The following is a 13,156-nucleotide window of genomic DNA, read 5'->3' on the forward strand; positions in this document are numbered from 1 at the left end:
CAGCAGCTGGTCTGTACGTTTACGTTTTTGGGCGTTTAGCAGACGCCTTGATCCGAAGAGACTTACAACAAATACGTTTGTCTAAGTCAGTGAATCGTCTATCAGTCAACGCAAGCAAAGTAGTCTCTGGCCGCAGTCTCTGGCTTCGGCCGTTGGCGGTCATAATGCTAGAAGAAGGATTTATTTACATTTTTTGTCTTCCTGGTGTTCCACACATAAAGCATATATACAAATATATATCTATAATATATTAGACATTAGAACTATGGTGCCTCTATTGATGCCTGTAATCAAGTATCTCTCAGAATGTTTCTGGCACAATAATAATATAGAATCAGCATAGTCGTCCCTGTCTTTGTTTGTGTGCGTGTGTGTGTGACTGTGTGTTTGTGTGCATGTGTGTGTAACTGTGGGTTTTCTTCCACGATGCACATTCTCCCTCCACCTTCACTCTACTGTTCCCTCATTCCACATGCTGACGTCACACATGCCCCCCCCCCCCCGACTCCCCTTCCCCCCTCTCTCTCCCCTCTCTCCCTCTCTCTCTCTCTCCCCTCTCTCTCTCTCTCTCTTTCTCCCCTCCCTTTCTCTCTCTTGCTCCCTCTGTCTCTCTCTCTCTTCCCCCCTCTTTCTCTCTCTCCCCCCCTCTCTCTCTCTTGCTCCCCCTATCTCTCTCTTCCCCCTGTCTCTCTCTCTCCCTCTCTTGGACACTCTCTCTCCCTCTCCCCCCCCTCTCTCTCGCCCTTGCTCCCTCTGTCTCTCCCTCTAATCCATATGGACACTAGCACCTGAGGTGTAGTCTTAAGAACTCTTCACAACCTTTGCTTTGTGTTGGGAATGACAACAAAGCCCGTCCCACACATTTCCCTCCAGCACGACGCCGCCCCCTGCTGGCAGTTGAGAGAGCAGCACGTCAGAATCACAGAAGTTGTCATTTGTTGCCTTTCTAAATGCTGATCTAAGTTCAGTTTTATGGCCCCCCAGCCCTAACCTTAGGCCTTAACCCTAACCTTACCCCCCCCCCCCCCCTGGTCTCAGATCTATGAATATAAAGATGGTAGAGAGCAAAAGAACATCAGCAGTAAGTCCGACCGGTCTGGCCGTACTGTATCCAGGGCAACAGGCGGTGACTAACGATCTGTTGCTTTTCCTCCCCGCAGCCTTTCATGTCCCCGCGGTACCCTGGCGGACCCCGCCCTTCACTCCGTATGCCAAATCAGGTACAGCGCCGCTCTCTCTCTCCCTCTCTCTCTCTCTCTCTCCCTCTCTCTCTCTCCCTCTCTCTCTCCCTCTCCCTCTCTCTCTCCCTCTCCCTCTCTCTCCCTCCCTCTCCCTTTCTCTCTCTCTCCCTCTCTCTCTCCCTCTCTCCTCTCCCTCTCTCTCTCTCCCTCTCTCTCTCTCTCCTCTCTCTCCTACTCTCTCTCCCTCTCTCCCTCTCTCTCTCTCCCTCTCTACACGATGTACAGGTTACACATGCACATTTCTATGTTCGCTAACGTCTCCTCTCCTCTCCTCTCCTCTCCTCTCCTCTCCTCTCCTCTCCTCTCCTCTCCTCTCCTCTCCCCTCCTCCAGCCCCCTGTGGGAGTCCCAGGGTCACAGCCACTCTTGCCAAACAGCCTGGATCCGACCAGACCACAAGGTAACAACACACACACTACACATGTGTGTCCTCTGGCTACAGCTCAGCATGTCGCTGGCCCCTACATGTACATTTGGCTGTAGATGACTTGTTTTTCTAAATCGTCCCCCACCAACATGAGGTTAATGTTCATTTCGGACCACCTGTGTTTGACATCCCAAACGTTCTCCTGACATCTCCTCTTCCTCCTCTTCCTCCTCCTTCGATTCCGCAGGACATCCAAACATGGGCGGTCCGATGAGGATGAACCCACCCAGAGGCATGGGAGGCATGGGCCCACAGGTACACATCACCCCCACCACCCCCACCCCCCCACCCCCGGACCCCCCCACCATACTCTGCATTACAACCAGTTAATCGACCCCTAAACACCACACATCCCCACAACGACGGCGTCGGTCATGGCCTCTCTCCTTGTGTTGGATCTAGAGACCGTGGGCCTAAAGGCTCCAGGTGTTAGATCAGTTTGTCTCAAAGCTGTGATACACAGTATAGATCAACAGCAGCAGTATAGATCAACAGCAGCAGCACCCATCCTCCTGGTAGGTAGATCTCCTCACATCTCCCACATGTTCCCGCCGAACCGAGCGTCAGTCTCTCGTCACCCTCCCTCCGCGCGCCCCTCTCGCCCCTCTCTCTGCCACCCTCTCTCTGCCACCCTCTCTCTGCCACCTTCTCTCTGCCACCCTCTCTCTGCCACCCTCGCTGCGTGACTTTGGCAGGCAACAATCCCGGCAGCTGCTGCGGCATCTGCTCGACAAGCGTAATCGTCTGCCGAACAAAACTCTTCCTCTGAGGGGGGGGGGCCGCTCCGTGTCCTGCCCCGCGCAGCCGCTCTGCCAGACGCCCCGCTGTGCAGCGCTGACAGGAGAAACACACATAGACGCGCGCAGACACGCGTACCATCGTTCATGCATAGACACGCTGACACCAGCGCGTAGGCGCACGCTCGCACCCGCTCACACACACACTCACGTCTGTGTGTGAGAGCGGCACACACACACACACATGCAAGCACGCACGCACACACACACACACATTTTACATTTACATTTCTGGCATTTAGCAGACACCTTATCCCAACGTGACTTACAACAAATACATTTGACTAAGTAAGTGAATCATCTATCCACCAGTCACAGCAGGAAAAAGTAATCTAATGCTCAGGCCAGGGGCCTGGAGCCCTTGGCAGACACACACACACACACACACACACACACACACACAGACACTCAAACACACACACACACACACACACACACATTCACTCTTCATATTACAATTTTACCGTAGTGTTGGTGACCAGGATAGAGACATTCAAAACTAGGCATCTGGCTTAAGCTTCGTGCACACCGCGAACCGTGACCCACCGTTCTGACGCAACCTGGTGGGATGGGCTTGACGCATGTCGCATGCGATGCAGACGCAACAACACAGCGGTAATATATGTCCGGAGGAGATAGCAAAGATGGCGCCGTTAGCATCACAAACACTATGCCATACAAGTTAGCATCAGAGGTAGACTAATATCCTCAACTTATGTCCTAATCACACTACTGTCATACAAGTCGTACCTTCTCCTTGACATGGACATAAACACCTGCTACCTTCTTTGAAAGAAATCGCGATTTATTCAGTGAAAACTAGTACACCATTCAGATAGCATAACAATAGCATAGCATTCGCGGACAGTCAGTCAATGCACCTAGCACAACAATAGCATAGCATTCGCGGACACAGTCAGTATGTTAACATCAGATATATAAACGGGTTATTTTGATAAACTGGACACATTTTGTGAATATACCGGTATATGGTTACTTTCTCGCCTGAAAACATATAAAAACTTCATAAAATGAAATATTAACACTTGTAGAGCCAAATTAAAGATTTTCGCCAATGGCGGATTTTACATCTGTGGCGAAAGCTCTGGTCAAGAAACTACTTCCGGTTACTTCCTGTTGTTTTGACGGATCCAACGCAACGCAAAAGCTGAAATATTTTGACTGATTACCGCACCCTGACGGACAAGAAACGCAATGCAGAGCAACGCAACGGATCAACGCAACTGCCCCATTGAGATGAATGACTTCCGTGCAACGCAATGACCTGGTGTGCACGAAGCTTTAGACATAACAGGTTGACTCATAGAACCCCCAGGTGATAGAACCCCCAGGTTGACTCATAGAACCCCCAGGTGATAGAACCCCCAGGTGATAGAACCCCCAGGTGATAGAACCCCCAGGTGATAGAACCCTCAGGTGATAGAACCCCCAGGTGATAGAACCCTCAGGTGATAGAACCCTCAGGTGATAGAACCCTCAGGTGATAGAACCCCCAGGTGATAGAACCCTCAGGTGATAGAACCCTCAGGTGATAGAACCCTCAGGTGATAGAACCCTCAGGTGATAGAACCCTCAGGTGATAGAACCCTCAGGTGATAGAACCCCCAGGTGATAGAACCCTCAGGTGATAGAACCCTCAGGTGATAGAACCCTCAGGTGATAGAACCCCCAGGTGATAGAACCCTCAGGTGATAGAACCCTCAGGTGATAGAACCCTCAGGTGATAGAACCCCCAGGTGATAGAACCCCCAGGTGATAGAACCCTCAGGTGATAGAACCCTCAGGTGATAGAACCTCAGGTTGACTGTGATAGAACCCCAGGTTTACCAGGTGTGTTCCTCTCTTTGCTCCTCAGAACTACGGTGGAGGGATGAGGCCTCCGCCCAACTCTATGGGACCAGGAATGCCAGGCATGCAGATGTGAGTACCGGGACCCTCCCAAATAATAATAATAATAATAATAATAATAATAACTTTATTTGTATAGCGCTTTTCCTGCAAACGTTGCAGCTCAAAGTGCTTTAATCATTATATAATCTTAATTTAATTATTTAGACATTTAAAGGCAATATTAAAAAGATGGGTTTTTAGTCTTGACTTGAACATTATGTGCTGAGGTTGCATCCCTAATGTAAACTGGCAGTGCATTCCACAATTTGGGTGCATAAAATGAGAATGCAGCCTCACCAAATCTCTTCTTTTGTACATGTGGTACACAGAGAAAACCAGCGTCCGACGACCTGAGAGCTCTAAATCACTTCTCAGAAATCACTTCTTCAATTCATATCATTCAAGGATTGTTTGGCGACGGTTGACGAACTGTCGATGGACATTTAAAGCCAGTTGTGTTGAAGTTAGGAGTCACTCTCACTCAAATCCTCTGTTTCCTATGTATCAGGGGTCCGGGAGGACGAGGTCCTTGGCCCAATCCCAACGCGAACTCAGTAAGTCCCCTTCACCACTTCACATCGTAGTCGGTCACAACACCAACGGCAAATACCTCCGTTATCTAAAAGCAACGGACCGCCGCTTTGTACCAAGTTAGGATTGGACTGATGTTGCCCCTCCCCCTCTTCTGTCCCCTCTCTCTTTATATAGATAGCATATTCCTCCTCATCTCCGGGCAACTATGTGGTAAGTCGTCATGTCTAAACCTTCATTTTGTTCATCCATTATAAGCAAATATCCAGCAATCTCCACAATGTTTGTTTTTGAGGCAAAATTCCTCTTAACTCTCTCTCTCTCTCTCTCTCTCTCTCTCTCTCTCTCTCTCTCTCTCTTTCTCTCTCTCCCTCAGGGTCCTCCAGGGGGTGGAGGACCACCAGGAACTCCCATTATGCCTAGCCCAGGAGGTGGGTTGGTCTCCTCAGTCCCCCTTTGTCTTATAGTCCCCTCTATGTGACAGCCCCGCCCCCACCCCTCCTACGTTGCAAGCCCTTTTACGTTACGGGCCTTCCATAAGATCCTCGTTTCCCCTCCGTCCGTGGAGGGTCTGTGGTGATTGGCTGACGTCGACGTGTCCTCTAGCGCTCCACAGACCTGTCGTCTCTGTCTGTGGTCGGTTGTTTATGCGGCGTCTGCTTGTCAGTGTTTTTTTTTCGTGAGGCGTTTCCCCCCCCCCCCCCCCCGCCTCCTTTCTGGGCCGTTTTACCTTCATCACATCTGAATAGTTTCGTACGTTCGTCGTCGACAAACGTGAGTGATGTCGTCCGAAGGCTGACCCTGTGCCCCTGTGATTGGCTGGCGCGGTCATCTGAGAGATCCCACTCAGCCTCACTACATCAAGCTAATGTCCCCGCCGAGGGGAGGGGGGGAACAGGACAAAACACTTTAGATGGACATCCTGTCTCCCTGTTCTGTTATTGTTGGGCTGTGGAGAGGTTTCTTTTTGTGTCCAGTATTTATTATTTATATACATACCTCTATTGTGATGCGTTGCCGGGGCAACCTGCGCACAAGCGCCTTCCTCTTCACACATAGAACTGAAACACAGTTTTCCACTGCAGTCGCCAAGACCGCCACACACACACACACACACACACACACCACCAACACCACACACACACACCACCAACACCACACACACACACACACCAGCCAGTCACGACAGTACAACCTACAGTAAATCCAGGACCACTAACAGGCGACAGTCATTATACACCCTATCTACCTCATGCTCTCTCTCTCTCTCTCTCTCTCTCTCTCTCTCTCTCTCTCTCTCTCTCTCTCTCTCTCTCACACACACACTCTCTCCCTCTCTCTCCTTCTCTCTCTCTCTCTCTCTCCCTCTCTCTCTCTCTTTCTCTCCCCCTCTCTCTCTTTCTCTCCCTCTCTCTCTCTTTCTCTCTGTCATTCTTACTTGAATTCTTTCCAACTCCCACCCTCCGCTCTGTCTCCATCTCGCTGTCCTTGTTGTTTTCTTTTCATCGCCGTGCGTCTGCCAAAGTCAACCCCACTGCAGTGTCAGGACCAAGGTCCTTCACTCTGCTGTTGACCTCAGGGTGGAGGTACGAGGACGGTACCACTGTGTGTGCTGGTCCTTGTTGACTCTGCTATAGCTCTGATGATGATAGCATGTTTTAACTCCCAACATCATTAAGAAAACGGATATAAATGTGTCAAAGCCTCTGTAAGGTAGTATACAATACAGTACCATACAATACAATACAGTCTCTGAAAGTGGGCTTTCACAATCCATGTGTGTAGATGGGTTTATACAGTATGAAGGGTCATTGCCATAACTGGTTGGTTGTGTGCTGTACTCCAGACTGTGTGTGTGTGTGTGTGTGTGTGTGTGTGTGTGTGTGTGTGTGTGTGTGTGTGTGTGTGTGTGTGTGTGTGTGTGTGTGTGTGTGTGTGTGTGTGTGTGTGTGTGTGTGTGTGTGTGTGTGTGTGTGTGTGTGTGTGTGTGTGTGTGTGTGTGTGTGTGTGTGTGTGTGTGTGTGTGTGTGTGTGTGTGTGTGTGTGTGTGTGTGTGTGTGTGTGTGTGTGTGTGTGTGTGTGTGTGTGTGTGTGTGTGTGTGTGTGTGTGTGTGTGTGTGTGTGTGTGTGTGTGTGTGTGTGTGTGTGTGTGTGTGTGTGTGTGTGTGTGTGTGTGTGTGTGTGTGTGTGTGTGTGTGTGTGTGTGTGTGTGTGTGCTATTAAGTTCCTGCTGCGTACGCTCCTCTCGAGAGAGCATTGGACTGAACTTGCGTCGTATCTCCCTACAGACTCCACAAATTCCAGTGAAAACATTTACACAATGATGAATCCTATCGGCCCTGGTGGTAACAGACCTAACGTAAGTCGTCTCTCTTTGTTTACCGACGGGGCTCTCTTGGTATTTCAAATGGGGTTTGATATTCTCCTGAGAGGCAATAAATTCGTTATCTGTGATCTAAAACCTCTTATTTCATGAACACGGCTTGAGTTCAAAGTTCATAGTTCTCATATCTCTAACCCTGGGTGTCTCTCTGTATAGTTCCCGATGGGGCCGGGTCCTGACGGGCCGATGGGGGGGATGGGACCCATGGAACCACACCATATGAACGGATCGTTAGGTAAGCTTCATTCGCACTAATTCGCCTGTCCGCTAGTAACGATGATTTACGGATCACTTCGTCTAGATCTAGAATTTCCACTCGGTGACTGTCCATGAACATGAATTTCTGAAAAGCCTTTTTTTCTCTAGACGATCCTATGATGTTGATGTGACATTGAACATGATCAGTTCTGTAACAATACTCCCAACTCGTTTTTTTAAGCATAGACATGATACATCATTGATTTGGATAATGTAACTACGCCCCCGTGTGGTGGGTGAAGGGAACCCACCCTCCTAAAGTATTGATCGAAGTGGAACCAGATTATGTGGGCAGCAAAGCGGCCACATTGATTATGTAGACAGGTGAGACCTGATCGATGGAACCAATGAAGTTTGGTCTCGTCTGTGTCTGAAACAGATAGCTTCATTAGAGCCCATTACCTCTGTGTGCGCTGAGGAGCGAGGAGGATCAGCGGATTGTAAGCCTTCAAAGTGACGAGCGTTTCTCTCATGTCAATCACTCTCTCTCTCCTCAGGCTCTGGTGACATGGATGGGTTGCCAAAGGTGAGACTCAAAGATTATTTTTCTTTCACATCAATAACTCATCGATGCACATTCAATGTAGCTGATAGTCAACTTCTAAAAGCTCTCATCTAAGTTTGTTCTGACTGAATCAGAGCCGAAAGGATTTTTTCTTGTATTTGCTAACCGCTTCATACTCAAAAATCAGTGACAGCCTCACTCACTCTCGCTGAAACTTGATTGGGTCTCCTTCTCCTTCCTTCCCTCGTTCCCTCGTTAGAATTCTCCCAACAACATGGCGGGCATGAACAACCCCCCGGGAACTCCGCGGGATGACGGGGAGATGGCAGGCAACTTTTTAAACCCATTCCAAAGTGAAAGTGTGAGTACCTTTTACGACGCAACCCGCCCCTCTGACCCGCCCCACCCCCCCTCTCCCCTCTCCCCCTCTCCCCCCCCCCCCAGCATGCACCCAGAGGCAGGGAGGGTCGTCTCACTGCTTAATGCACGTCTCACTGTTGACATGTTTAATACCTTACTGCATATCCTAAGCATTTCTCCTTCTGGCTTTACTATACTCTGATGTTTGTTTAATGGTGTTAGGATAGAAAAGCTCTCCCCCCAAAAGTTCTTGCCTGCGGTAGTCTCTTATAGCAGCGCAAGACTGTCTGCCTTGTGGGCATTATGGAAAACATTTTACACACAAAGTTTAACACTTACACTGGGTTAAGTTGCTTGTTTTGTTGTCTGCATCTGGAGTTGATATTAAGGACATTTTTAATTTAGTATTGGCTTTTCTTTTCCCCCCCCTCCCCTTCTTCTCTCTCTTTGCAGTATTCACCCAACATGACGATGAGTGTGTGATTTCTTTTTTATTTTATCTTTTTATTTTATTTTATTTTATTTCTTTTTTTATCTCTCTCCCCCTTCCCCCCCTTCCCTCCCTCCCACCCCTGCTGCATCTTGCGTTGTCCCCCTCTACTCCCCCCCATCCTCCTCCTCCCCCCATCCTCGCCCCCCCCCCCGCCCCCCCTTGGATGGCGTGCTGTGTTTCACAGCCCCCAGGGATGATGTCCCTGGAGCGCAGGACTGCCCTCAAGGCCCAACATCCCAGCGCGTGCAAAGTGGGTGGCGGGAACAGGAAGCCGTCTCAGAGCCACAGGAAGGGCCTCCTCATGGACTCTCCCTCCTCCTGCCTCCCTGGCTTCCTCACAGGCCCAGGACAGTGAGACCCCCTGTGGGCCGTGGCCCTCCAGGCTTGCGGGTGGCGCCGTCCTCTCAGCAAGCTTCCACTCAGCACCACAGAGCAAGGCCGGAGGCTTGACTACAGTCTCCTACTCTACCATGTTACTCTTCTTCTCTTTTGTTTTGTTTTTTTTTGTTGGAAAATGTGTCGCATGCAGTAGTTGAGTGAGAAGGTGAGAGACCCTCGCCCGGAACTCATTCAGTTACTGTGTCCTTTTATGAAATGCAAAGCTGATCTAGTTATATATTTAGGGCAAGAACGGTTTTCATTATATGTTTGTACGTATTAATAATATGATTGTTATAATTTTCATAATTGATATTGTTATAATGATGTAGTTATGATTTTCCTGTAAAGGGCACATTGTATCTCAGCAACATCAACGACAGAATAAGCACACACTCAAAAATGCACAATGACACTTCTGTTTACACGATTTTAGGTATTTGATGTTTCTCGTTTGTTTTGTTTGTGTCTCAACAACCCTGCCCACCCCTCAACCCATACCTCTCTCTTCTGCTCTTCATAGAACCTGTAGCCAATGTCTTCGCTACCAGAAACCATAGCAACAACAAAGAAACACTCAAGCAAAGAGTGTGTGATAGGAGTGACATGGTAACTGATCACCTGTTTAAATGGCTCTCAATCAATCTTCAATCAATCTTTATAAAATAAAAACTACAAATGCCATCCATGTTAGCACTGGAGTTCCCCGAAACTTGTGAATGTGAAAATGGAGCCTTCCCCTAATTCCCACTGGTTTAATGGAGCCATTCCCTAATTCCCACTGGTTTTAGAGACAATCTGTCTGTTGGTACTCATGCATAATCAGTCCTAGATGTCTGGTCTTAAACACCCCTCTCGAAAATGTCTATGTATATATATATACCTGTTTCTTCACACTGTTGCTTAACTGTACAAGGATGGACTGATTTTATGTCATTTGGACAATTGCTCCTAATTCAACTTTTACTTTTAGGTGGCTTTGAGCATTTGTTATTGTCTTATGATCATTGTCGACCTCTCTCACGATCGGTATCCTTCATATTCAGTCTAAACAAGAGGGTTTTTACATCTTCTAAGCTCTTCTAAGGATCTTGCTCTTGCCTGTAAATACAACATATTTAGCTTGTATTGTGGTTGTTTATTTGTTGTTTTAATATACAACTGGTCTGTGAATCCTAAAAGTGGGTCCTTCCTTTGCATTGTTTTCATTGTCAACCTCAATACAAACTCAAGCCTCAACGTTACTCCATACGACTGATTCTGTCATGCAGGCCCCTCTCCGCTGGTTCCTCTGCTGTGAGCTAGAGAGATTTAGGAAGTATTTGATGCACAGACCTGTTAGCTACCTACTTACTTCCAGTTTGGGGGTTAAACTCACAGATCCTTAGGATCTGGTGTCTTAGCAGACTCAAGTGCAACTTTTTAAGAGAGGAGAGTCTCGTAAAAGCCAGCCGCTTGCCCGCACGACAGTACTATCGCTCGCTGATCGATGCCTGGAGACAGAGGCGAGAGAGAGAGGGGCTGACCCCCACGGAGCCCCCATCTACCAGTTCCCTCCGTGGGTCTGTGTCCCCCCGTATGTGGGGTGGCAGGACCCTGGGTATGGGGGTGGCGGTCGCTGCACTGGCGATGGGAGTGTGAAGTGACTGGGGGGGTGACGGCATGGCGGGGCGCTACGTCCACTGTGAGTAAGGAGGAGGAGCGCTCTAGGAGAACAGTGTCTCAGCAAGGCCATCTTAGGAGCCTAAATAGGCCTCCTGGTCACACTCATACACACACCTGTGCAACCGATTCTAATTATACGGTTCTATGAGAAATGAGAGATCTTTTTTTCAGCTGGTTGGACTGAATTGTGAGTCAAACTATTTGTCTTTTCTTTTCGGTTCTGCATTCGTTTGATTGATTTTTTGCTTTAATTTCTATGAAGTGTAATTCAAGGAATCGTGTTTTTTGGAGAAAAAAATGCCCATGGGATCTGCACAGCAAAGGGATGTCTTGACTCAAGCCCGTTCCTCAGAAACGTTCATGTGAATTGGTCATCAATCCAGGGGGGCTTGACAACGTGTGTTGTGCTTTTCTGGACAGTTAGGCCGCAGATTATATGTATTTTAAAAAGAAAAACTATAGTTACAACGTTACATTATTTAAATTGCTCAGTAGCTCAGCAAGTGCATTATCGTACGTAGGCCCAACTGTCACTATATCAATCATATGAGTTACTGTATCAGTCACAGTGATATCATTTACCTTTATAGAGGGTTTTCAAGCAAAAACTCCAAAATCATTGTAGCCTCTATTTTGTTAGTGATTGGGCTTTCCACACAGCGGTAAGAAAGTTGTGGAATAGGTTGGACCCAGAGCTAAACAGGGCCATCTCCAGGGTTGGTTGTCTGGGGGAATAACTCGCTATTCCTCTGATGGACCGGCACACACCCTTCTATCCCCCCCCCCCCCCCCCCCTCCCCTTACAGCTCTATCCTCACACTCTTGAGCCCACCCCCCCTCTCTTTAATTTCCTTTTTTGTAAATACTGTATAATGCATTTTGATATCATTGACATGTTTTGATATGTCAGTCACTACCAATGAATACAGCTTAAAGTTAATTATAAATAAACTGTCCGTGTTTTTCATAATAAAGAGACGATGTGCTTTAAATTTGGTTCAAGTTGGCAAAAAACTAAATTGAACTAGAAATGAAACATGTCGAAGTTCCCTGAACATGTAATGCAAGATTACGCCCTAAACACTTTTCTGATGGGGAATAGGAACACCTATATGGAATGTGAAACAATACTGCCATCAATTTACCAGGGTTTGGGACTTGTAGACTAATGTCATCTTGTAAGGACAAAGACAGGTGAAGGAGGATGTCAGATCTTATTGATAAAGTTTATTCTTGCGATTGTAACGTCCTCACTCTGTTCTTGCTAATGTAAATTATATTATTTGGTTTTCAAACAATTTCCATTGATTGCTCTAAGGCCATCGTCTCATTAAAACATGTGACTGCATATTACCGTTTTTAATATGAAGGATTTTTATCAATTTAAGAAAAAAACTTTAAAAAGGAAAAAATACTAAGAGAACCTCATTTTAAATTAAGAATAGATCAAAAGTAATACTTATGGGGAAAAACTGTGTCCTTGCTATTCACTCCTGAAATAGCGTTGTATAGATTGATGCTCACTGATCCTCTCTCAGTCCTCTGTGTATAACAATTGTTGGCCATCTCTGTACTTCTATCGTGATGTATAATACTGTAACATTAGGAAGATTTGGGGTGGGTGGGGGGGTTGTGTGGGGTGGGGGTGGGGGTGGGGGGCTGGGGGGGGTCAAGGGGAGGTGATATAAAGATTCTCCTGTTCATTGTCCTTTCTGACGACACGGCAGTATTCAGTATGAAGCAGTCTGTCTCTTGGGTTTGCTTTGTATTTCATGGTAGGATAGTTCAGATCTTGTCTTAGGGACTTAGGTGTCTTGTGTAGGTAATAAAGATGTCCTTTGTATGTTTCTTTATATTGTAAAGTTTCTTTAGACTGAAAGAAAAACAGATAATTTGCTTATCAAAAAAGAAACAACTGCATCAATAATAAATGTAATTTGATTTTTTCCCGTTGTTTGAGTCTTTTCCTATGTGCACTTTGATAATGCAAGAAATTAATTAGATCTGACAGCTTATTTAAAACATACAGCAAAGAGCTATAATCTCAAAAATATATTTTATACTCTAATATTCATAAAGCTGGTGGCGGCCTAGTTCCCTTTCTTATAGTAGTAGGCTACTTTGTCATACAGTGTATAATTGTATTAATGCACAGTAGCACTGCAGACAGGCATATGCAGCCATTCAGCTTTCATCATATTCACACAA

General features: G+C 47.1%; 1 protein-coding gene across 2 annotated transcripts in view; it reads left to right on the top strand.

Moving 5' to 3' along the window:
- Positions 1 to 9,048, top strand: part of ssbp4 (single stranded DNA binding protein 4) — a 61,578-nt gene extending 52,530 nt beyond the window's left edge. For both annotated transcript variants that reach the window (XM_080535640.1, XM_080535641.1), the window contains 12 exons: positions 1,161 to 1,220; positions 1,574 to 1,640; positions 1,855 to 1,922; positions 4,341 to 4,405; positions 4,884 to 4,929; positions 5,084 to 5,119; positions 5,283 to 5,337; positions 7,195 to 7,265; positions 7,446 to 7,524; positions 8,045 to 8,073; positions 8,312 to 8,413; positions 8,866 to 9,048. In XM_080535640.1, the coding sequence (XP_080391766.1) occupies positions 1,161 to 1,220; positions 1,574 to 1,640; positions 1,855 to 1,922; positions 4,341 to 4,405; positions 4,884 to 4,929; positions 5,084 to 5,119; positions 5,283 to 5,337; positions 7,195 to 7,265; positions 7,446 to 7,524; positions 8,045 to 8,073; positions 8,312 to 8,413; positions 8,866 to 8,895 (708 nt within the window). In that variant the 3' untranslated portion in view covers positions 8,896 to 9,048. The remainder of the gene's footprint in view (positions 1 to 1,160; positions 1,221 to 1,573; positions 1,641 to 1,854; positions 1,923 to 4,340; positions 4,406 to 4,883; positions 4,930 to 5,083; positions 5,120 to 5,282; positions 5,338 to 7,194; positions 7,266 to 7,445; positions 7,525 to 8,044; positions 8,074 to 8,311; positions 8,414 to 8,865) is intronic.
- Positions 9,049 to 13,156: the final 4,108 nt, after the last annotated feature.

The sequence above is a fragment of the Nansenia antarctica genome (assembly GCF_963989245.1).
Source record: "Nansenia antarctica genome assembly, chromosome: 7".
NCBI classification, from domain to species: domain Eukaryota; kingdom Metazoa; phylum Chordata; class Actinopteri; order Argentiniformes; family Microstomatidae; genus Nansenia; species Nansenia antarctica.